This window comes from Trametes versicolor, assembly GCF_000271585.1.
Source record: "Trametes versicolor FP-101664 SS1 unplaced genomic scaffold TRAVEscaffold_16, whole genome shotgun sequence".
Lineage (NCBI taxonomy): Eukaryota > Fungi > Basidiomycota > Agaricomycetes > Polyporales > Polyporaceae > Trametes > Trametes versicolor.
In genome coordinates, this window is record NW_007360336.1 from 209,970 (window position 1) to 231,178 (window position 21,209).

Genomic DNA, 21,209 nt, shown 5'->3' on the forward strand with positions numbered 1-21,209 from the left:
CGGAACTATACACAATATGAGAAAGCTCCTTTGCGTGCGTCCGTGGGTGTACAGCCATCTACGACGCCGTTGAAATACTGTGGACGTCACCACAAACGTGAAGCTATCATGAAATCGTACAACTGACGATCATACGCCTAGCGCGCAATGCAGGAGGTCCAGGATCTACGCACTACATATATGCAACAGTTTGGAACCCAAACACGTTCGTACAGCCCGCACGCTCTCTATGTCGAGATATCCCATCGCGGTCCCTTCAAGACGATATGAAGGGCTCCAGTCGCACATAGAACTCCTCTCGACAAACCGGGCACCTCGCGTCAGCCTTCAACTTCTCCATGATGCAGCTTTTCGGGAACGCGGTGAGTATAGCAACTCTCAATGCTTACAGTGTCCTGGCGCTCACCTTTGACAGAAGACATGCCCGCAGGAGGTGGCTATGGGCTCGCTGCAAGGCTCTCGGAGGCACACCCGACAATGCCACGAGACCCCGGCTGCACGCCCGCCCGCTGCGCATGTGGAGGTTTTGCATTTCTTGCTAGTGCGCGAGAGCTGAGATTGCTCCTCCAGCCACGACTCGACCTTGTCAGACGACGACTCGGAGGGCGCGGGCGTAGCGGCAGTATCGAGTGCCGCCAGAGGCTTTCGTGCTTCTCGCCGACAGCCCAGCATCGGCGGAGACGCGTCCTACCGAGCCACTTCATAAGCCGCCATCCGAGTACGAGTGCTCTATGATATGTCACTTACTGCCTCCCAGGCCGACGAGCAGTGGGCGACGAGCGACGTGTCGCACATATACCCCGAGTCGATGCTGCCCCCAGATAGCACCGCTGGGCGTGTGGGCGACAGCAGCGAGCGGCCAGACTTGGGCTTCTCCGCGGGCTCGTCGTCCTCGTCTTCCAGCACGCTGAGGATGCGCTCAATGCTGTGCTGGCCGTACTCGTGGGCGAGGATCTCGACCAGCCCGGTTTCGGGGACGTCTTCGTTGCGCGCGTCGGGCTCGTGGGGCTCGGCCTGCTCTGCCTCCGGTGTGCCATGCTCGATCGGAGCATGAGCGATACGCTCTTCCGCGTCCTCGGTTGCTTTGCTGAGCGACGAAAGACTCGAGCGACGCGATGAGCCCTCGCTTTGCACCTAGAGTGCAGGTTCAGCACGACGACGGCGTCACTCCGCCCCTCGGGATAACTCACCGGATTGGCCTGTGGCAGGCCGCTCAAAAACCAGTCCGCCTTGGGGGCGGGGTTCGCCAGGTCCGGGGTGGGAATGCGGAAGGTGACGCCCTCCGAGTCCGAGGCGTCTTCATTCACCTGGATGTCGAAGTGATGAGCCCGCAAGCCATAAACGCGAAGACTCTGAGTGCTCACCCGACCATGCGTCCAGCTGCTGCTCACAACGGCGCCCCCCACGCTGCCGGGAGCCAGGGTGCTTCGGGCAAGCGAGCAGGTCAAAGTGTGCTGCACAACGCAAACATAGATGCTCAGTACACGCTCGGTCGTGCAGTCACCACTGCAACTCACAGCGACCCACTCGCGGTGGTCCCTGAACGCGTTGTCGCACATCTTGCAGTACGGGTGTAGGTTCGACACTCGCCAGTGGTCCTGCAGGCTCATCTCGGGCGGTAGGTGTACCGCACAGACTTCGCAGGATAAAGGGTTTGCGAGGCGATGCTATCGACTCGTGTTAGCGTCGTGTAGGGCAACCTGGATGCGGCAGTGCCAAAGCGTACTGACCTCTGCGAGCTCAGCGGGGCTGAATTTCTGGCGGCACAAGGGGCATGCGACTCGCTCAGGAGCCTGGGTGCACCGGGTGTGCACCTCGCCCCAGGGGATTTTCTGGGCACAACGTTGGCACTTCATCTCGACGAGAGGTTCTTTGCCATGGGCCGTGCGACGGTGCTGTCGAGCGCTGTGAGTTACTTAGCGAGGAGGCGAGACGCAAGAGACGGCTTACCTCGGCGAGTTCGTGGAACGTCTGGAAGCGTTCGTTGCAGGCGCCGCATTTCGGTACGGCAGGAGGTACCTTCTGCGGACCGGCGGCCCAAGCGGATTTCGCGGGGGCGGTCTTGGGAGGACGGGATGTTTTGGGCCCCGCGACCGAGAACGCGAATCCGTCGGGAGCGTTTTTGGGATGTCCTGTTTCTTTCTGATGCGTCTTGAGAGCCTTCATGGCAGCGAACGTTGCCGAGCATTCAATGCAAAAGAATACCGCCTTCAAGGAGTGACCCGCGGTCATCCTGTGTGTGTTGCACTCGTTCTTGCTCTTGAAGGCCGCCTTGCACACTGTGCATTGTGCGGGAGCCATGATGAAGGGTTGGAGGTAAAGAGGGCTGAGTGTGGATGTGGGTGAGGTTTGGCGTTCATGCGGAGGCCCTATGCTATATACCGACTCTGCAAGACTTGCGGTAGGACGCTGGAACTGTGTAAGTAGATTACCGCAGCACGTGTTCGGCGGGCGGTGTGCTGCATGCTTCTCTCGCGCAACGTGGTGGCCACGGCGCATACCCACAGCAGGGCGGGGTACAACGAAAAGATAACCAGCTAGGCCTACGCTGACAGTCGGTTGAGAGTATATAGCGTTGAGGAGCAGGTACCTATACAAGTGAGTAAAAAGACAGGAAGCTGATACAGTGGCTGGCGATGGGAGCGCACGCCGCAGTGCGCGCGTTGCCACAGCACGCTGCAGACCGTCGGTGGACCTGGCTGTCATCGGTGGTGGTGCTTCTGTGGCACGCCTGTCGCTGTGCGGACTTACAGTTCGATCCTCGCCGCGCAGCGGGAGAGAACGCTATACGGCAGGCCGCTGAAGGATACTTCAGCAATGCGCAGTCGGAAATGGTCGCACACACCGAGCGGGGAACTCCTATAGCAAGAAGCGGGTCATGACAGCTGCGGTATACTACGCGAACACCTTTGACGTCGCCAGCTCGTCCTCGTCCAGTTTCCGCTGGTCCTTGCGCACACCGCGCTCCGCCTGCGCGTCTTTCCTGTGGCCGTACTTCTCGCCCTTCTCGCGCTTAGCGGCAGACCGCACCGCAGTGGGGGTGACGAATTCTTTCACGGAAACAGGTAAGGCAGGGACGAGCGTAGATAGAAGAAGGTACGTACCAGGGTTAGAGTATACCGTTGCGCCGTTGAACGCACCCTCGAAAATGCGGATGGGAGTGAGCACAAAACGCGGCCCAATCTCAACAAGCGATGTTTGAGGGGGCCCGTTGGGTTGCAGGGGGTCCTTCTCAACGATCTATGAAGAAGGCGCGCGGATTGGTCTCTGGACTCTCCGCGCGAGCTTAAATGCTCACCTGGAAGTTCCGGAACCAGATCTTGTTGTCGAGTATGGAAAAGGTGAGGATGTGATCGACGAAAGGCTTGGCCTTCCGCGCTTGTGGGGGCACGCCGAAGATCTGGGGGCGGTTCCGTGTGAGCAAAGGCAATGCCTGGTCGGCGGGCAACTTACATGCGTGAAGACCTCCTTGGTGAGCTTCCCCCACTCGCTCTCATCGAACTCCTTCGAGAAGCTCAACACGCCACGGCTGCCCTTGAGGCAATTTCCAGTCATTTTGAGCTCGTCCATGGTGTGGATATTCTGCACGTGCATCTTGATACTTGGACCATTCGGCGTTTTGGCTGCCCACATGTAGAGATCCTCGTGGCGACGTGCCTCGAAGTACAGTGTATTGTTGCAGTTGTTGAGGTCTGCCAGCTCAGGCAGGAGGTTGAGGTGGTTTTTGGAGTCCAGTTTCGAATCTGGAAGACGTGAGAATCTATGTCAAGCGACAAGAGCTGGTGTGCGCTCACCCTTCTTCACGTGTGGGAGCAGGACCTCCAGGTCGTTCATGAGGTGCCTCATGCGATGGTTGATTCCTCGCGAGGAGAGCATGAGCACTCGCTGCTTGTTCCTGGGCTTCTTCGCCGCAGGGGCACGCTCCTGCTGGTCGACCTCCATGTCGTCCGCCTTGCGCTTTCCCTTCGCACCGGCTTTCTTGACGCTTTTCTCCTTGAGCAGTGAGGCCATGGTGTGGTGGGAGTGAGGACGAAGAGGAGGGTGTATGCGCTCGAGTGGACGGCGGCAGATGTTGGGAGCAGCACGGGCGCCTGGTAACTTTTCCAGCAGCACGTGCGAGATTAGATAGACGCGCACCACCGTTCCGGGAGATTCGGAGTCGCGTCCTGTGTGCTGTGGCTGAATCGCAAGCCACAGCCAGACGCGCCTCTCTCTCTTCCTCCCTCCTTCCTCCCCCCACCATCCCCTCCCACCTCCCCTCGCCCCCGCCGCCATGTTGTCTTTGCGCTGCAAGATCTGCCTCGATACGATGGATAACCTCACTATCCCTATGGCCACCATGTGCGGCCACATCTATTGTCTTGATTGCGCGACGTTCCACTTCTCTCAGGCCGACCCCTTCTGCGCCGTGTGCCGCAAGCCGCAAACCCTGGAGAACATGATTCGCCTCTACACTGACACGGATGACGGATTTACGCGTGACGACGCAAGTGCAATGGGCGAGGACGATCAGCTCAGCCTGAGCCCCGTGTCGGTGAGGAGCATCGAGCGGGCGGGGGAGGACGCCGCCGGCGCTGTGAAGAAGGCTATTGCTGGGCGCGCAGACATGGATGAGGCTCTTGTAGCGTGAGCTATGCTGATTCTAACACACTCTCGCTGCTGTCTCATACTTCCCGCTGAAGTTGCAACACATTCGTCAACTCCGTTACGCCGCGCGAGCGCGCTCATATCAACGAGGTGCGCGCTTAAACATAGGTTTCCTGGTTGTATGCTCATGGTCAATGGGAACATCGCAGGAACTGCTGCGCGATATCGCGTTTCAACTTACGCTCGTCCAGCGGGTTCGTGTCTCTTCATCGCGCGCCTGTTGTATACCGTGCTCACCGGATTGACTTCAGGTCCTGAAGGACAACGAAGTGCAGGTCACGCGCCTGAAGGAAGAAGTGCAGACCGCGAGGGCCGCGGAGACTAAGGCCCGCCTTCGCATAGACCAGCAGCGACGTCTTCTCAAGCGGGCGGAGAAGGAGCAGGTAGAAGCGGTGAAGGGGCTGGCCGCACAGCAGGAGCGATACGATATCCTCTACCAGCAGTGCATTGTGGCCACAGAAGATGCCACCCGAACACGGGTACGCGCAGCAAAGGCAGTGAACGAATTCGAGGAGATGGAACAGGAGATGAAAGAATGGCGCGAGCGCGCCGCGAAGGTCACGAAGAAGGTGAGATCTTTGATGTCCCCGCGTGTTCGCTGTGTCCGACTGACCACTCGCTCAATCGATAGTACTACGCACTTAAGAGCGAACTGAAGCAGTTGAAGCAGGCAGCCCAAGGGCAGCCACATCGCAGCCGCGCACGCTCGGATGATCTCGAGGTGGTCTGAGCGCGAAGGCTATGGGTCTTCACTATACCTCGCGCGTTGCCCGCGCCTGTTCATACCAGCCTAGGTGGCAGTCGGACTTCTCTGGGACATTGCAAGACATTGTATATTATTCGTTGTTATTGTTGTCATCCGCTGTTGCTATCCTCTGGAAGGTCAAATTATCGAATGGATCACTGTATTCAAAACTTCGCGTTTCACGTTCTGTCCTAAGTACGGGTGTGTAATCCACCGCTCAATATACGCACAAGCCCTGCTCAACAATTAACACAGGGTGATGGTTGGGCGAGAAGAGGCTAAGCCGGGCCTTCCGTCCAGTCCTTTTACTTGTGAGTATTATAAAGAGCTGCCTACAGCGGCGTTCATAAGGCCAAGAATACACTACATACAGGATGTCCCTACTGGATGCTACAAAATTCATGCGTAATAAAAGGGTCCCATATAATGATAAGATCATCGATGTCGTGCGTCTCTGTGTAGACCTGAACGATGGTGCGCTCGTTTGCTAGCCCGTAGAACATATCCGATTTGCAAAACGCCGCCTCTTCGTTCGATATGAGCTCGCCACCGTACAGGTTGACCCAGAGCCTGCGAAGGGCCACATATGTCTTCCCGAGGCGTTCCTTGCGCTCCCCGAAGCACCGCTTCAGCGCCTCCCATAGCTCCGTTGCCGGCGCGATGCCCGCGGTGCCGTACAACGTGAGGTCGTCCAGCCGCTGGCACGGCAGTTGGTCCTGGGGTCGCCAGCAAGGTCTTATGAGGGCCGCGAATAATTCCTTTAGAGGGCCGCGGGCCGCGATGTCGTACATGTCGATCTCCAACTTGCGTACCTGGGGGAAACGGTCCAAGGCGGCAGCCCATGTCGCTCGCGGGATGTAGTCGTTGTCTCCGCAGAAGTCGAGTTCCTCGACTGGGGCGCCTGGGAAAAGGTCTCCGAGACCGCGGACCATCGACTCGTAGAGGTCGCCCATATCCCTCTTGTCGGCCTCTGTAGGTGGGTCGGAGACGTCCGTGATGACCTCGAGAAACAGATAACCAGGGTTCCACGCCACTTTGCCGAGGATCTGAGCATAATCCGACGAACAACGCACGGACAAGTCAGTAATCTTCTGGAGGACCGGCAGGCAGTTCCGGTCCCGCGGAAGCATGGTCGTGAAGGCGGCCTGGACTTGCTCGATTGGTGCGCCTCGGAGGTTGGCTATGAGGTTGGTGTCCGTGTTCGACTGGAGGATAAACGCCCCAAGCATATGCGAGACGTTGACAGGGTAATCCTCGATCGTGACCCACTGTAAGCGACCCATGACGGGTGGACAACCCACGGGGTCCTCCGCGGACGCAGGGGAGAAACAATTGCGCACTACAAGGTCTGCCAACTGGTCGATATAATGTAGGCAGTGAACGAAGGGCAACAAGGGGAGCGTGTTTGTGCAGCCAGGTGGGTTGATCATCCGGAGGCGATACAAGTGGGAAGCGATGGGGGCGCTGAGATGTGCGGCAGAGTTCAGTAGAACAAGATTCGAAAGGTTGGGGAGCCGAGAGGGAGGAAGGTTCAAGTTGAGAGTGTGGATCGTCTGCGCCGTATCGGGATCGTCTTCGGGGATGTCGACGCGAAGCTCGAGCTCCTCGAGCGCAGGCAGGTATTCCGGTAGCATGGCGTCTATGATGGCTAAAGCAGGCAGCGGCAGCGGCCGTGCGACGAGTCCCTGAATATCGTCGGAACGCTGCTGTATGTCAAGAAACGCCAAGTTCACGGCAGAAACACCCCGGTACTCGAAGGTCTCGCAGTTGTCCAACCGCCTGAGACGGATGCACGTGTGACGGGGTGCGGGAAAACTAACCGCGGGGGAGTCCATGGCTGGGCAAATCCTTGTCAAGACTGGCCCAGTAGTAGCGGAGGGCAATGAGGGCAACCCACCTCCGGAGGACGTCATGCTTCTTATGCACACCGGAGAAAAAGCAAGGTGAGCTTGAGGTTCGAAGAGGGAGAGTAAAGCGATATACCCGTCTGGTGGTTATATAGTCTGATAAGCGAGATAAAGGCGCGCGGTGGGGCAATCAATCCGAAAATTGTAGTCGCATTGTGCGACATCTAGGGGAAGGGGAAGCCGATCGGTATTGTCCCACCTTCAAAAGAGCGTCAAATGAGGGCACATTCGACTAAAGGATGAGGCGTACGACTGCGCATCGGATCCTGGGGTCCAAGAGGAGGAGGTACGGACAACCTTCGATTTCGGAGCAATGGGATGGCGTTTGAAGGCCACTCGGTGTGTTTCTCGGTTTCTCTGTGATGTACCACGTTGCGGTGCCAACATTGCTGGGCACGCTTCCGGTGAGCCTGAGCTTCAAAGAAATATGTGCGCTCAAAGCCAGAACGCACATTGTATAGGATAACCTGTCGACGTCCATTTACCCATCCAGTATGTGTATAAGCCTGAAAATCAGCAATTAGAGAGTAAATGGGCGAGGCGAGGAGGTCCAAGAACTTGAAGGTCGCCCGGAGATGTGGATTTCTGACGCAGAATAAGCGCCCGGATTTAGCCCGGCGTCCAGCTTGCTGCAGGAGCGGCGGCACATGATTCTCCGGACGCAAAAAGAGCCATCGAGAACTTATCCCAGAAAAAAGCGTACGAGGTCGACGGTGACGTTTGCGCTACCCGGGTACGACGCCCCCTACATGCGCTGGGCCGTGGATGTCAATCACGCCAGTGCAGCCATTCCATCAATACACTGCATCTGCACAGTGGACTCTTGGAAAATATATAGCTATACGGTATTATACTGTGCAGCGGCCGTAAGCGACATTAGCTCAGTTTGCGAGACGCTGAGACTAGGACACTCACATGGACGGGCGGCCCAGCTACTAATCTTCGTTAACGCAACCTCGTCCCCTAGCGTCAAGCCGCTGGCTACCAAAACCGGGTGCTGTCGTGACGAAAGCGGTTCGCCAGGCGCATAGTAACGACATTTGAGGTGACACTCGAAAACTAGTAGACCATCATCACTTTAGGTCAACAGGAGACGACGCGGTCGACAGAAGAACTTGCCCCATTGCCGATGAACACTTGTGCTCGTTGACCGACGAGCATGTCGACCGCTTGAGAGATAAATCGTTGCTCTACGTTGAGTATCACGTCCCGGCTGGTAGCGATCGAATCCCAAGGCGCATCGTGATGAAGAGCGAGGGCGAGTTCGTGCAGGAACGTCGGGTCGCCGTCACTCATGACATAGATCCTGTTGATTCCCTGCGCGGCAGGGCTTTCGCGCACCAACTTGACCCTGTCGACAATCTCCTGCACGTTGGGGTAGCAGTGTGATCGGACGAGCTCGCGCACCCGGGTAACTTCTGCCAGCCCTTCTCCGTGCAGAGGTGGAGAATATTGATCTGGTAGGTCTGGGAAGGAGTTCATCGCAAGGTAGGTGGAGCCCCAGTCCGCGAGGTCCGTACAGCGCTGTTCGTAGTCTCCTCGGCGCACGTGAACAACCATCAGCCCGGGTATCATCGAGTAGCGGTCTGCGTTGGTGGTGTACGGCCGCCCGGACAAGTAGGGTTCCAATACGGTAGGTGAGGAGAAGAAGTCACGGTTGGTATCGAATGCCAGCTCCACCAACGAGGACCAGCCAAAATGAGTGAGGATTGGCGACCTGGATAGAGATGACCATATATCCAACATTGCCTTGCGGTCCCTGAAGACAGTACGGTGCTAGTCAGTTCCTGAGTAAGACGGGTAATCTTATGAACTCCCTGGGTTTGAGACTCACAGGAAATCGTATAATTGCCCAGAGTCCCTTTCCGCCTGCACGCAAGGCTCTTGAACGTTGGCGAGTCTCGCAAGCCAAGCATTTGTGATCGCTTCCGCGTTGAGTGGCTCGGATAAGCTGCCTTGTACAGCTTCACGAGATATGCTCATCTTCCTGGGGCATATCTGCTCGAAGTACTCTCGACTGACAGCTGAAGGAGCATGTGCTCCTTCTGGAAAAGGGTCGCCGATGCTCGGCCCTACCAAACGAACTGAGCCAATGAGATCCCCGAGTGAGAGCGAGAGCGCCGACCTCTGATCATGACCGAGTATGGTATCTGCGACGTGACCTTCTTCCCATCCACGTCCGAGTACAGGGAGCTGTCGTCGGTCCAGGTATAGTTGGCGAACACGAACCTACAGAACAAGATGTTGGTGGAACTATGCAGGAAGTAAACATGTTACGCACGACCTTCCGGCCTTGTAGGCCAGATAACTATTCAAAATCAGCTCTTGCATGGCGTTGCCCCATCCCGCGGCTATAGTAGGGTGTAAGCCAAGTTCGTCAACGCTGTGACTAGCAACAAACGTACAGCTAGAATGCCCTGCAACGAACAAGAGCCTCTCGTCAGGCTGTGGCCGCTCATTCTGCCAGTGATGCTGGGGCAACCGCAGCAGCGCCGCTTGATATCGCGAAAACAGCGGGGGATGTGCGGGGAGCGGCGGGAGCGTGGGAGGCACAGCCAAGGGCGAGCGTTCTGGATACGTGTAACGCGCTAGAAAGACGAGGTATGCAACGAAGAGTACGGCCGTGATAGTGAGCACGCATGTTACTGCACACCGCACTAGAACTGCGCATAGACGGCGCATGGAGACCGCAGCCTGCGATCTTGTCAGCGGTTTGACCCACCGACGGGTGGGCGTTGATGGCATGGCAGGGGGACAGAGGCAGGCAGACGGGCATGGGGTGCAAGCGACCGCCCTATTAACGTATGCGCCACACTGCCACCATCACGAGGATGCGAAGGTTATGAACTGGCGAACTGTAATGAGTTCTCTCTCACGACATCATCTCTGCGCTAGTCACTCACGACCGGGGCAAGGTTTGACGGCGCCGACCGCGGGGGCGCGATTTACGGACACACCCCGCGGGTTAACACTTGAAATGTTCGACTTCGTTTTCGTTCCAAGTCGCTCTGCATCGGTATGCAGCAGTCAATATACAGACTTCGGCATATTTGCAATGGGACTCACCGTGATCTCGAACCGCGCTCGGCACAACAGTCGGCACTTGTAACCTAGCCATCTTGCCGAGCACCTAGGGCGCTGAAAGGCGGCCCAAGCCCCCCGGTGAGGCGCGTGTCAACCTGGTGGCCTGCGGTGCTAAAAATCTAGCCAGATAGAAGTCACAGCAGTTGGACTGGCCGAGGTCAGTGTGCAAACTGTGCACTCAGTGGGCGCTCGGCTTTGGCATATCTGGCAACCGGTGTATACTATACCAGCCCATGCACGTACCTCATAGTCTAGATGCAGCCCATAAGCGATAAAGCTGCGAATCGGCGAAGAAGCGGGTCACCCATGCTCTCCGAGATACATCCGCATGCTTGGCGTTCAGACGGACGTGCAGAGCCGTAGCTCAAAGGCAACGAGAGAGGCATTGCGCTGTCAAGCTCATCGTTAACATATCGGATATCACGAATGAACCTGAACTCACTTTGAGGAAGTAGATGTTCGCTATTCATCGTCCGCGAGGGTTCGCGCATGACTGCCTTTCATCCCACTGACGCAGACGTGCCTGGCGACCTCTGCCCCCCAGGCTCGCACCCCAGACACATATTGACATGCATATACTGTATTAGACATCAGACAAGACAGCGACATATAACCCTAAGACCAGCACAGCCAGGTGGTACGATATGGAGACGAGAAGCGAGGACAGCGAGTTTCCGGGATGCTTGGGAATCGGACGGGCATGAGGGGTGGTGATGGACGGACGAACATGAGGCGACGATGCGACACGCGGCAGCGGGGACATCAGATTAAATAGGATAGCAGCGGAGAGCATACTACACAGACGACAAAAAGGGGGGGCAAAAGGGGATGGGGAAGAGTGAGGTAGGTGGGGGGAGAAGACCGCCTTGAAACCACCAGTTGGGCAGGGAACGTCCGCTTCCAAGAAACCGAGAAGAGGCGGACAAACGACCAACGGAGAGCATGGCGATAGGAGTACACAACGCGTCAGTAGGATGTGATCATATGTGCGCCGACTGTTGACGCAGCTGTTTCTGCTTTTCCTGCTCTAGGCGCTATGAAACCAGTACTGCGTCAAAAGAGATCCCCAAGCCTTGTAGAATAGTAGCCACGTACCGAGTAAAGAAGCTGCACGGCCATCTGGATGTTGGCGGGCTGACCAGTAATGACAACTAACCGTTCGCCTTCGCTACCAGCTGGCGCCGCTGCGCCATTCAAGCCAACGCCGACAGCGCCGGGCTCCATAATCTTGATTTGACTCGCGCTCATGTGGCGAATCTCGTTGATCTTTGCACCTCCCTTGCCGATGATACACCCGACGAGGTCGTTCGGGATGTATATCTGCTGTGTCTGCAGCTGTGAAGGGGGCCCAGGGGCAGGGGCAGCAGGAGCCGCAGGGGCGTAGGGGTTCTGCCCGTATCCTCCTGGGACGTACGACGAGCCCGAGTACGGCGGGCGGCCGCGCGGGGTAGACGAAGGGGGGGCAGAGGACGCCTGATAACTCGACGGTCGGTAGGAAGAGTTGTTCGTCGTGGGCATGCGCTCGTTTGCCTCGATCAAAATGTTGCCAATGTAATAGGTTGCGATGTGGATCGCGTCCGCCACGCCGGACACACTGAGGAGACGCTATCACGAAGCGTAAGAGACCACCCCCAGCACATGAACGAGCAGGCGCACCTCCGTTGAGCCCGGGAGCATCGTCTCGCTGGCGTTCAATCTTGCTCCGCTGGCCTCCTGGATCTCCTTGATTTTGGTACCGCCCTTTCCGATGACCGAGCCCATACGCGAGTTCGGGATCATGAACTTGATAGTCACTGCCCGACTGCCGGGGACTGACGGTTTGTCGAAAGGCTCGTCGTTGATCCTCCGTACGATAAGGCCGAAGGCCTGAGGACGAGGTCGGCTTTTATAGTCCACCGTATAGCATATATGCGCACGCACCTTCGACACCGCGTCCAAAGGACCGCTTACATTCAAGATGCGCTCCGGATTCCCTGGGATGCTCTCGGAGACTACGACGCGTGCACCGCTCTTCTCCCTGATCTCGTTGACGTGCGACCCTGCCTTGCCAATGATGATGGATGCGTCCTGGGTGACGATCAGGCACCGCATGTGGATGTTGGCAGCAGGCGGCGTCGGCTGCCCAGAGCTGCTAGGCGCTCCAGAGGTGGTCGCCGAGCCGTCACCCTGAGCCTCCGTGGAGGGGTCGCCCGACGCACGGTCGGCGATGTCCAAAGGCCCCTTGTCTGAGCGGTGCGAAGCGTCAGGAGTCGACGCAGCAGTGTCGTCCGCGCGGGATTCCATCTTCACGTCACCCGCCGACACAGAGTGATTCGACCGGTGGGAGTCATTCGTAGCGCCGGTGTTGGCACGCTTGTGCTTTGGCTGCTCACTGTCGGAGGGCGAGCGGGAACGCTTCCGAGTGTCGGCTTCTGGCATGATTCGGGAAATAGTGTGGTCAGGATCGCACGGAGGGGGGCGTCAGGGCTTGTGGGACAGTGGACGGGATGTAGAGCTATGCTTTGGTGGGACGGGGAGGAGGCTTGGAACAGGAGGTCGGGATGATGGATATGTGCTCTGGGGGGAACGCAGCGGGGACGGTGAGGAGGGGGAGGATGGGAAGGGCACGGAGCGACCGGGCATCGTACATACCTGCACGCTGTTGGCGACGATGAAGACGATGGAAAGGACGACTGCCACGACGGTCACGGTCAAGATGCAAAGTCGTGGTCGTTCAATCCAAGGAGAGCCGCGTCGTTGCTGGGGTCGCCACCATCAGAGCGCTCGTCACAGCCAGCGCCTAGCACCGCCTCTTTCTTTCGCCTCCTCGTCGACGACGACGGCGACCACCCATGCGCTCTGATAATCATACTGTAATGCGTACACCCTTGTCAACGGCCATGCTCCTCATCTCGCCAGTGTATCCCAAACAGTTGCTGCGGCCTCTGCTGGACGACTCCTCGGACCCCGGCCGATTCCCTACCGTCATCCGCATCCTCGTGCATCAGCATAAGAACCACATACGCGGCTACTGACAAGACGGCCCATCTCTCAGAACCACCAGGAACAGTTAAACGCTATGCATCCGTTCGGTGGGAGCGTTCCCCTGTGCGCAGGTAATGGATACCGCTTTGGTTGTATTTCGGGCGTAGTTGAAGCTTCTGCTCACAGGAACTAGATCGGTTGTAGGGATGCTTATTTCTGATGGGCCACCAAAGCTTCTGGGATGTTTATTCGCCGCCTCCGAGCAGGTCTGTACAACAAAGCCGAACAAATGGACTGCCGTCCTCTGCGCGCCTAATCTCAGTGCAATTGTTCAATTGGCGCTCATGGCACTAGCGTCCTCGACACGGTCCACATGGCCAACGCTCAGCTCGTCAGATCCCAGCATCGTCCCAGGCAACGAACAAGTGCTAGGACGTACACGACAGCACGCAGGGGCCCCCTGGACGTAAAGCGTAAGGACCGAGCATGCATCAGACCGAACCGGCGCTTAGTCAGCATGCAAGCGCGATTGTCCTTCAAACCTTTTTGGACAACAAAGGCCTCCTGGACAAAAGGAACGCCAATCTGGGCGCCACGCTTGTGTACCTCCAGGCCCGCTAATATTGCACTATATATTCTCCTTCAGCTCCTGCTATGACGGACTGACTCCCCGCCTTTTGTGAGCGGCTTTGCCTGGTCACTGCAACACTATCTCGGTTTCCCTTTCGACTTTCACGATGCTGCACGACGCGTTTCCCTCGACTTCTTTCTATCAGTCTCTGAAGCAGACTGTGTCTGACATGGCTTTGACACCATGTAAACTTGACCTTGACGTACTACCACTTGATAGCGTGGACATGTACGGCGAACCTGATAAGAGGTAAGTCATTCATTCTCTCTTTACAACACATATTAACGCGCTCTTCCTAGCTCTGCTTATTCGCTATCTGGCCATGTAGAGGTCAAACTCACCCCGCCAACTAGCCTGCTCTACGACCCGCCAGCCACCGAAGAGCGTCTCCTGCTCGAGTCTCTCGTCCTCACCTTCGAAGGCCAGAGCGAGCTGCTCACGCCTGAGACGGGATACGGCGCATGTCGTCTCGTCCAGTTCTCTCAGGAGCTCCTCCGAGATGGACCCCTCGAGGTCGGCCACTTCTGGGACGAGAACCTGCGCGATCCTCAGCGCTGGCTCATCACCTTCAACATCGCGATCCCGGGATGGCTGCCTCCGTCTTGCTCCACGAGCTTCGGAAACGGCTCACGGGAGGAGCCTGAAGTCAGCTATCGCCTCTCCGCGAAGGCGACGTACCGCGATATGAAGCCTGGCTCGTCGAAGTCTCTTCGTTCCATGTGTTACGGCTACTCTGAGCTTCCCAGCACGCAGACGACAACTTCACCCGCGGCTATCGTCAAGCTTAACCGATATACCATTCCTCCTCCTTCGCATGCCTTGGCCACCTCCGAGTTCCCCCAGTTCCCGTTCCACAGTGTCGAGTACGCCGGCTCCGTAAGGGGCTCGTCTTCTCAGATTCCCGCGGATGTTCTGTCGAAGCTCCGCGTCCTTGCATACCTCCCCGAATACATCCCGACAGACTGCGAGAGCTTCCCACTCTACGTCCGCTTGCGACCCGAGGGGTTGACTGCCGACGAACGCAAGCGCCTTCATCTGCCCACGTTCTCCGTGAGCGCAACGCAGACTGACGTGATGCGGTAAGCAGCAATGTTTCAAGTGTCTATAGTCCATACTCATCCCTCGTTTGCAGGTCGGCGATGTCCTCGAAGTTTGCGGAGAAGTGGCCTGTCCCTCCCCCATCAGAACAACCTCCCAAGAAGCCCCTCCGCGCCCGTCGCCGCGACGTGCGGGAATACGAGTGCGGCCTCATGCTCAGCGCGCCGATGGGCTCAAACAACAAGCAGACCTACTCCATGCTCCCCCGCGACTTCCCAGAGCACTTCAACCTGCACAACGCGGGCGAGGGCTTCGCTGACCCCGTGTTCGACGACTCCAACACGTGGGTCCAGATGCGTCTGGACGTACCCATCTGCAGCGCCTTCGTTGACAAGAAGCACTTCCACGACGATCTCCCGATTCCGAAGCTGCGCCCGACGGAGGCGGGGCCGATGTTGAGCGTCTTCCACACGCTCGACGTCGTGCTGACGTGCACGTACGACGCGGCTGAAGGCGACGCTGAGGCGGAACCTGCGATGGACGAGCTCCGCCTCACCCTTCCTCTCAGCTTCGTTCGCGTACCCCGCAGGAACATTCATATTCCCATCGTCCCTATCGTCGACCTCTCTACGCCGGCCAGGGATGGGACGTACACCGCCACGCCTGCCGATGCCTGCCCTGTGGACATGCACCAGGCGGCGTTCCCGCCCGCGAGCCTCCCCTACGCACAAGCGTTGCCTGCGTACAATCAACTATATTACTCCAACGGGACCCTTCGTGAAGACCCTACTCCTCTGCCCCGTTACACTCGCGATCCGAAGGACGCGGAGGACCCGCCACCTCCACCTGTTGTCTGCAAGCAGGTCCCCCCCACGAAACTCCCTCTGTCGCCCGTGGCCCCATCAGAACTGGATTCTCGCATTTGAGCTCGACGCTCTTTCGCTCGTTGCTTCGCTCCGACCCCTTCGCGCTTCCCGGTCTTCACTGCATACTCCTCGATTGCACCATCCTTCCTGTATTGCGCTACGATGATCGTTCACGCTCCCTCCTTCACTCATCCCCATGTCTGCCTTTGTATCCATACACACCCACGGCTCCCTTCGTCTGTTCGCCTGTTGTGCACCTTGCTCTGTATTGTTAGCCGCACGTCTTCACGCCAGTATCCTGGAGATCCATAGACCATATTCCTCAACGCAATATATATCCCACCGTTCTGAATACCCGAACGTTTGTTGTCCAACTGTAAGAACTACAGCGTGAGCGAGATCTTCTCCAAGACTTCCCACTCAGCGACGGGTCCTTCGCACTTGACAACCCAGATCTCCTCCCCGTCGAAGCCGTCGAGAATCACCAGCTCCCGCGCGTCCTCCGCCTGCGGGTCCACACAAGCCAGCTGGATACACTGCTCATCGTCCTCCCGACTTTCCATCACCCACAGCTCGCTCCGCAGCGCCTCCGCCGTACGTGCGCGTTCCCCCGCGTCCGCGTCGTCGATGTAGTGGAGCGACATGTGGGCCACGGGCGGGACAGCCTTCTCGCCGAGCGCCGCCCTGAGATGCTCGCGCAGGTTCTCCAGCGGGGAGCCCGCCGCACTCCGCACGGCGACGTACACCGACATGAAGTACTTCTCGCCGACCTCGAGCGACGCAAAGCGCACGTGGATCGCATGTTGCTCTTGCGGTATGGCGGCACGTAGGGCGTTGGCGTCGGGGCCCGACGCGAGTGTGACGTGCGGATGGAAGGTCGGGAACGAGGCGGGCGAGCGAGGGGGCCCAGCGAGAGAGGGCCTGGCATGCATTGGGAGCACGATGTCCGCGGCTTGTGAGGACCGCGGAACGAGCCAGAGAGAGATGCCTTATGGGCGGGTCGTCATGGGATGCGTGATGCAGAGAACAAGCACGGCCGAGTGCGCACCCATGGTCACTCCGAGATGATCTACACAACGACAGGGGGTGCTCAGTGTTGCGCGCCTGCGTGAACGTCCTGGGTACTCACAAGCAGAGTTTCAGGCTTGATCTGGGCTTTCGGTGGTCGCGAACGAGGCGGATGGTGGTCGATTGTAACTAAAAGCTACTCTGACAGCTTGGTGACGTCTGGTAGTAGTACCCACGTGGCCGGATGACTAGTGTGGGACCAACGCGGACCCACAAACTCTGCATTTATGACGACTCTTTTATTCTCTTCAGATCAACGTTGCGACCACTCCTTATAGTTAGCCAAACCCTTGACGAACAGAAGTTCCAGACAAGCGGGTTCGGTAGCCACGAAACACTGAGCGCGTTGCAGCCGCCCTGCGTGCCGATGAGCTTGTTGTGTAAAACAACAAAATGGTCCGGAGGGGGAGAATGGACGCCCGAAAACCTAGAGACAATTTAAACCAACGGCACGACATAGAGGCTACCGTAACATCCCCGAGAGCAGCAAGTCCGAGAACCAGCGCCACACTCCCAGCTTCATGGTGAACTTCGCTGAAGCCAACCCTTACCTCGCCCGTCTACGGTCAGCACTCTCCTCGTTCTATTGCCTCTCCCGCGCATCGCGCTAACTCAATATTCCAGGAGCACCCCTCGCCGGGTCCGCCACTACGCGCGGAAGCGCGACATCCTCTCCCTCGAGCGTGCGCGCGTTCTCGCATCAGTGCGAGCGGAGAACCTCTCCAAAGCTGCAGTCGAGCGCGCATACAAGCAGCGCTCCCGCGCACGGTACTTGTCCCTCCGACGCAAGGTACTCGAGACGCAGGGCCTCGAGCTCAGCGCCACACTCCTCATGCGGCTGCGCGACTACTTCTTCAACTACTACGACCCGGAGCGCACGCGAGACATGCGTACGTCCGACTCGTTCACCTTGAAGGTGTACGGGAGGGTGTACCGGTTGAAGCGTGCGGGAGAGGGGCTCTTGAGGGCGTGCGTGTGGGCGTATGAGGCATGGCAAGAGTGCGAGGTAGACTGCCGACGGTGGTCAAGGTGCTACCGCGCGCTGGCGAAGGGGAAGATCGAGCGGAAGTGTTTTGCAAAGCTTCGGTGGAGGCGGCTGAGAATGAAATGGGGCGCGATCAGTGCGTGGAAGAAGAGTGACCAATAGCATAATGTACCCAAGAGTAGTGGAATGGGGCCGAGTAAATGGGTGGCAGCGGCGTGCGCGCTGCACAAAAGGGCGGGTTACTGTGATAGTGGACGATGATCGCGGTGGATAGAGCATAGGTCGAAGTTCCTCACTGGGCTTTTCTCGGTGAGGCGTCGAAACATGCGAGGAGAAATTGATGGCAAATGACGCTCAATGTCCTTGTCAACATCCTGTAATACGCGCAGTGGCATTAGTTAATGTGCTTATCGAAACATGACGCAGCGATCGTACCATCATATGGACCCTTTCCTCATGTTCCCGCACTTTTCACCGCTGACATCTCCAGCTCCATCTCCTGGCCCAGGTCTTGCATCAGGATGATCGGCCGGCGCAGAATACGGAAGAGAACCAGTAGCAGCCAAAGAGGAACCCACGCCAGTGTCGCCAGAAAAGCCGTCCCCAGCAGAAGCCGACAGCGAAGTATGCCCAGAGCCAGATCCCACGGTTTTCGAGCCAGCCTGAGCAGGACCAGAGGGTACCGCAAGCCTTATGGGTCGCAAAGCAGATCCGAGGACATCTGCGACCATTGCGAGAGCCGCCACCGTGCGGTACTTGGCATGGGTGTACCAGATTGACTGTGGTATCATCGCGCCGCCGCCGCAGTGTACCGTGCAGGCACTGCGCGAGAAGCGCCCACATGCCTGGGCCAGGCAAGGAAATGGCTCGGCAGAGTCACGACAGCGGCCGCCCTCTCTCTCCCAGTGACGGCGACCGGGACGACAACTTCGTCATTTGATCTATCCACAAGGGTGAAGGCGATCCCATTCTCGAACGGATATACATAAGAGCGCCTATTTACAGGAAATCGAGACGATCCGAGTCACCACGATACTCCAGGAAGCTCCAGGACCGTCAGAAGACCTCGCTACTGAGGACCCCTCTAACTTGAAGTAACAGCTATAAATTCTACAATGTGGATTAGCGAGGTTGCTCCGGGAGCCGTATTCCTTTGGACTTGAGCATTCCGTCTACGCTCAATGGAAAGTTGCTCCTATCGATCGATATGTTCACGGCATCAACGTCTGGTGAGGATGTTGAGAAATGTGTAAAGTGCTTACGCGGGACCGTACTCGTCCGAGAAGTACCACATCGGCTGAGTAGCGGGAGGAAGGCCGAACGTTTTCTTGATGAGTTCAACAGTCTGCTCCAGCTTCTCCCCGAAACGGTCTCTGAAACCTCGAGTGTTTCGGTTCGTGTATAGGAGCATGGTCCCGTTTGTGTTTGGGCCATGGTCCAGCAACACTGCTTGCGGTGACCATTCAGGTGGGATGATGTGCCAGCTCTCCACGACAGACCGTAGATGATCCTCGAGAATACGAAACTGCTCACGTGAGGCCATCGCCGCCACCTGCTCCTTGAGTACCTGGGCACGTTCCTTCTGTGTTTCTTCTGCACAACCCTCCACCCCTTCCTTGGCACATTCGACGTCCGCGGACGTCTGCTCAGCAACCTCCTGAGCACGGCGCACAAGCGTTTGCTTATCGAACGATAGCTCGATTGCATAGCGCAGCACAGGAATCGCATCTCTCTCTTCCTTGCTTTGAAAGCGCCGACAGGGGTAGCGGAACTCCTCAGGAAGGTCGGAGTCCCTGATGGGTCGCAATTTGTCTGCATACCCCGGGTCGTACTTCGGCTAATTTGAAAAGAGTAAGTGTAAGCATCATGAAAGTTCTCTCGAGTCTCAATTACACAGGTACGACCTGCAGGTTTGTCACCACCTCGGTAACAGGCGTGTCAACGATGATGGAGGTGTCGGTGGAAATGGGCTCTGCAGGGTTCTCCGATGCGAAAACGAAGCACCCGTCCAGACTGTCAGTGCTGCTATTGCGCGAAGCCACCATGGTGAGAGCGTTGTTGCTTTGATCAGTCTTCATGATGAATGAGATGTGCTGCGTGTGTTGGTATTTGGCTGTAAGGGCTGGGCAGGGAGGTTGCGATCGTGCGATGAGGTGCAGAACCGAGTTCACCCTAGGGGGGGCTTTTTGTACCGCGGAAGTCAGCCGCGCACAACACTGCAATACGTAAGAAGCTGTAGAGGTCACAGTGCTCAGGGCCGCCGGACGTGATGCAGATGGCAAGTGATCATTAGTGACTGACAGTATCGGCCGTAGTTGTAAGTAGTGAGCGCCGAGCGCCGAGGCTTAGAGGACCGAGTAGTACGTCCTGAGTACTGAGCACTGGCAGCAGCTGCGACTTGATGAGCGGCCATGGTCGTTTCTGCCTGTATCAGCCTGTATCGATTATCTCAGACGTTTCACCGCATCCGGCATCCTCCTTCGAGTCCGCCCAGCGCGCAACGGTGACTTCAAAACTGCAAAAGGCCGCGGGCGGCGAGCCGATACACAGTGAACTTGAATGCGGCATGATGGAGAATGAAGACCTGTGATAGCTTTAGTCACACTGATACGATTGATTTGAATCAACTTGTTTCCGATCTGTTTTGCATGTTGGAGTAGATCTCATTCGGTATGCAAACGATTCCGGCCGGCGGCTTGCACCAGTTATGGCGAAGTACTGGTATACCACAACCTACGACAGCCTGCAACTGCTCACACATTGCTACACAGACTATTTATTCCACTCGCCTCCGAATCAGTATATAAGCACGCATGCTGGTACCACCCAACCACATCCACTCAACTACCTGCAGCCTGACCACTCCCTTGAACATATCACTAGTATCACCTCGGAATATTTGCCAATAGCTATGAATCCCGTATCAGATGAACATCCGAATACTGCACGCGGCGGCGACTTAAACGTACAACCAGAAAATCCAAATCTGCGGCCACTAGCAACGGTAGTAAGTCTTTTCAGTTGACTCAAAATATATTTTGAATATGTCTCATGTCCATCGATTTATGTTCTGGTGGTTATAGCCCATCTATATCACCCCTGAGGTCATTAACGAGCATATCAAGCTATATCTGGATGACATCGAAAAAACAGAAGCACTCGCCCAAGCTGCACACGCTCAGCGCATAGCGGCTGACCCATCCCTGAGCGACGTCAAGACTTCTAAAAAGAATATACAAGAGAATCAATTCACTTGCCTGGTTGATTTTTTGCT

At 57.2% G+C, this 21,209-nt stretch overlaps 9 protein-coding genes across 9 annotated transcripts; 2 read left to right on the forward strand and 7 right to left on the reverse strand.

Annotated features, from left to right (window-relative positions):
* Positions 1 to 256: 256 nt before the first annotated feature.
* TRAVEDRAFT_54183 (uncharacterized protein) lies at positions 257 to 2,301 on the reverse strand (the record flags this gene model as incomplete). Its single annotated transcript, XM_008047119.1, has 8 exons — positions 257 to 347; positions 407 to 687; positions 748 to 1,134; positions 1,191 to 1,307; positions 1,365 to 1,454; positions 1,518 to 1,667; positions 1,731 to 1,895; positions 1,951 to 2,301. The coding sequence occupies 8 exons, from the start codon at positions 2,299 to 2,301 to the stop codon at positions 257 to 259; spliced, it is 1,632 nt and encodes a 543-aa protein (XP_008045310.1).
* A 537-nt stretch (positions 2,302 to 2,838) lies between these two features.
* TRAVEDRAFT_32262 (Brix-domain-containing protein) lies at positions 2,839 to 3,991 on the reverse strand. Its single transcript, XM_008047031.1, has 5 exons — positions 3,795 to 3,991; positions 3,454 to 3,743; positions 3,299 to 3,400; positions 3,105 to 3,240; positions 2,839 to 3,050 (listed from the first exon to the last, which is right to left on the reverse strand). The coding sequence occupies exons 1-5, from the start codon at positions 3,940 to 3,942 to the stop codon at positions 2,896 to 2,898; spliced, it is 831 nt and encodes a 276-aa protein (XP_008045222.1). The 5' UTR covers positions 3,943 to 3,991; the 3' UTR covers positions 2,839 to 2,895.
* Positions 3,992 to 4,339: 348 nt separating this feature from the next.
* On the forward strand, positions 4,340 to 5,523 carry TRAVEDRAFT_67585 (uncharacterized protein; the record flags this gene model as incomplete). The annotated part of the gene is made up of 5 exons (XM_008047120.1): positions 4,340 to 4,626; positions 4,683 to 4,737; positions 4,797 to 4,841; positions 4,899 to 5,216; positions 5,279 to 5,523. 5 exons carry the CDS (start codon positions 4,340 to 4,342, stop codon positions 5,375 to 5,377), a joined length of 804 nt encoding a protein of 267 aa, XP_008045311.1. The 3' UTR covers positions 5,378 to 5,523.
* Positions 5,524 to 5,772: 249 nt separating this feature from the next.
* Positions 5,773 to 7,227, reverse strand: TRAVEDRAFT_24854 (uncharacterized protein; the record flags this gene model as incomplete). The annotated part of the gene is made up of 1 exon (XM_008047020.1): positions 5,773 to 7,227. The coding sequence occupies one exon, from the start codon at positions 7,225 to 7,227 to the stop codon at positions 5,773 to 5,775; it is 1,455 nt and encodes a 484-aa protein (XP_008045211.1).
* An 897-nt stretch (positions 7,228 to 8,124) lies between these two features.
* TRAVEDRAFT_156917 (uncharacterized protein) lies at positions 8,125 to 9,834 on the reverse strand. The gene is made up of 7 exons (XM_008047121.1): positions 9,705 to 9,834; positions 9,581 to 9,650; positions 9,425 to 9,528; positions 9,134 to 9,371; positions 8,419 to 9,058; positions 8,215 to 8,358; positions 8,125 to 8,152 (listed from the first exon to the last, which is right to left on the reverse strand). The coding sequence occupies exons 2-6, from the start codon at positions 9,628 to 9,630 to the stop codon at positions 8,281 to 8,283; spliced, it is 1,110 nt and encodes a 369-aa protein (XP_008045312.1). The 5' UTR covers positions 9,631 to 9,650; positions 9,705 to 9,834; the 3' UTR covers positions 8,125 to 8,152; positions 8,215 to 8,280.
* Positions 9,835 to 11,064: 1,230 nt separating this feature from the next.
* TRAVEDRAFT_156921 (uncharacterized protein) lies at positions 11,065 to 13,089 on the reverse strand. Its single transcript, XM_008047122.1, has 5 exons — positions 13,015 to 13,089; positions 12,304 to 12,794; positions 12,040 to 12,249; positions 11,479 to 11,988; positions 11,065 to 11,417 (listed from the first exon to the last, which is right to left on the reverse strand). The coding sequence occupies exons 2-5, from the start codon at positions 12,664 to 12,666 to the stop codon at positions 11,364 to 11,366; spliced, it is 1,137 nt and encodes a 378-aa protein (XP_008045313.1). The 5' UTR covers positions 12,667 to 12,794; positions 13,015 to 13,089; the 3' UTR covers positions 11,065 to 11,363.
* Positions 13,090 to 14,147: 1,058 nt separating this feature from the next.
* On the forward strand, positions 14,148 to 15,942 carry TRAVEDRAFT_54188 (uncharacterized protein; the record flags this gene model as incomplete). The annotated part of the gene is made up of 3 exons (XM_008047123.1): positions 14,148 to 14,227; positions 14,278 to 15,057; positions 15,111 to 15,942. 3 exons carry the CDS (start codon positions 14,148 to 14,150, stop codon positions 15,940 to 15,942), a joined length of 1,692 nt encoding a protein of 563 aa, XP_008045314.1.
* A 323-nt stretch (positions 15,943 to 16,265) lies between these two features.
* Positions 16,266 to 16,871, reverse strand: TRAVEDRAFT_136556 (uncharacterized protein; the record flags this gene model as incomplete). Its single annotated transcript, XM_008047124.1, has 1 exon — positions 16,266 to 16,871. A coding segment is annotated over one exon (606 nt), but the record flags the coding sequence as incomplete, so codon positions are not given.
* A 2,186-nt stretch (positions 16,872 to 19,057) lies between these two features.
* On the reverse strand, positions 19,058 to 19,980 carry TRAVEDRAFT_54191 (uncharacterized protein; the record flags this gene model as incomplete). Its single annotated transcript, XM_008047125.1, has 3 exons — positions 19,058 to 19,130; positions 19,198 to 19,772; positions 19,837 to 19,980. 3 exons carry the CDS (start codon positions 19,978 to 19,980, stop codon positions 19,058 to 19,060), a joined length of 792 nt encoding a protein of 263 aa, XP_008045316.1.
* Between the last annotated feature and the right edge of the window lie 1,229 nt (positions 19,981 to 21,209).

Bases quoted from the DNA above. Each gene is read 5' to 3' on its own strand.
- TRAVEDRAFT_32262 (XM_008047031.1), bottom strand. From the start codon at position 3,942: ATGGAGGTCGACCAGCAGGAGCGTGCCCCTGCGGCGAAGAAGCCCAGG. The intron at 3,241-3,298 runs GTGAGCATTTAA...CCTTCTTCATAG, and splicing joins TCTGGTTCCGGAACTTCCAG to ATCGTTGAGAAGGACCCCCT. The intron at 3,051-3,104 runs GTACGTACCTTC...TTTCCGTGAAAG, and splicing joins AACGGTATACTCTAACCCTG to AATTCGTCACCCCCACTGCG.
- TRAVEDRAFT_156917 (XM_008047121.1), bottom strand. From the start codon at position 9,630: ATGCAAGAGCTGATTTTGAATAGTTATCTGGCCTACAAGGCCGGAAGG. The intron at 9,529-9,580 runs GTGCGTAACATG...CTTGTTCTGTAG, and splicing joins GCCTACAAGGCCGGAAGGTC to GTTCGTGTTCGCCAACTATA. The intron at 9,059-9,133 runs GTGAGTCTCAAA...TACTGTCTTCAG, and splicing joins GGGCAATTATACGATTTCCT to GGACCGCAAGGCAATGTTGG.
- TRAVEDRAFT_156921 (XM_008047122.1), bottom strand. From the start codon at position 12,666: ATGGAATCCCGCGCGGACGACACTGCTGCGTCGACTCCTGACGCTTCG. The intron at 12,250-12,303 runs GTGCGTGCGCAT...CCTCGTCCTCAG, and splicing joins CTTTGGACGCGGTGTCGAAG to GCCTTCGGCCTTATCGTACG. The intron at 11,418-11,478 runs GTACGTGGCTAC...CTGGTTTCATAG, and splicing joins CCGTGCAGCTTCTTTACTCG to CGCCTAGAGCAGGAAAAGCA.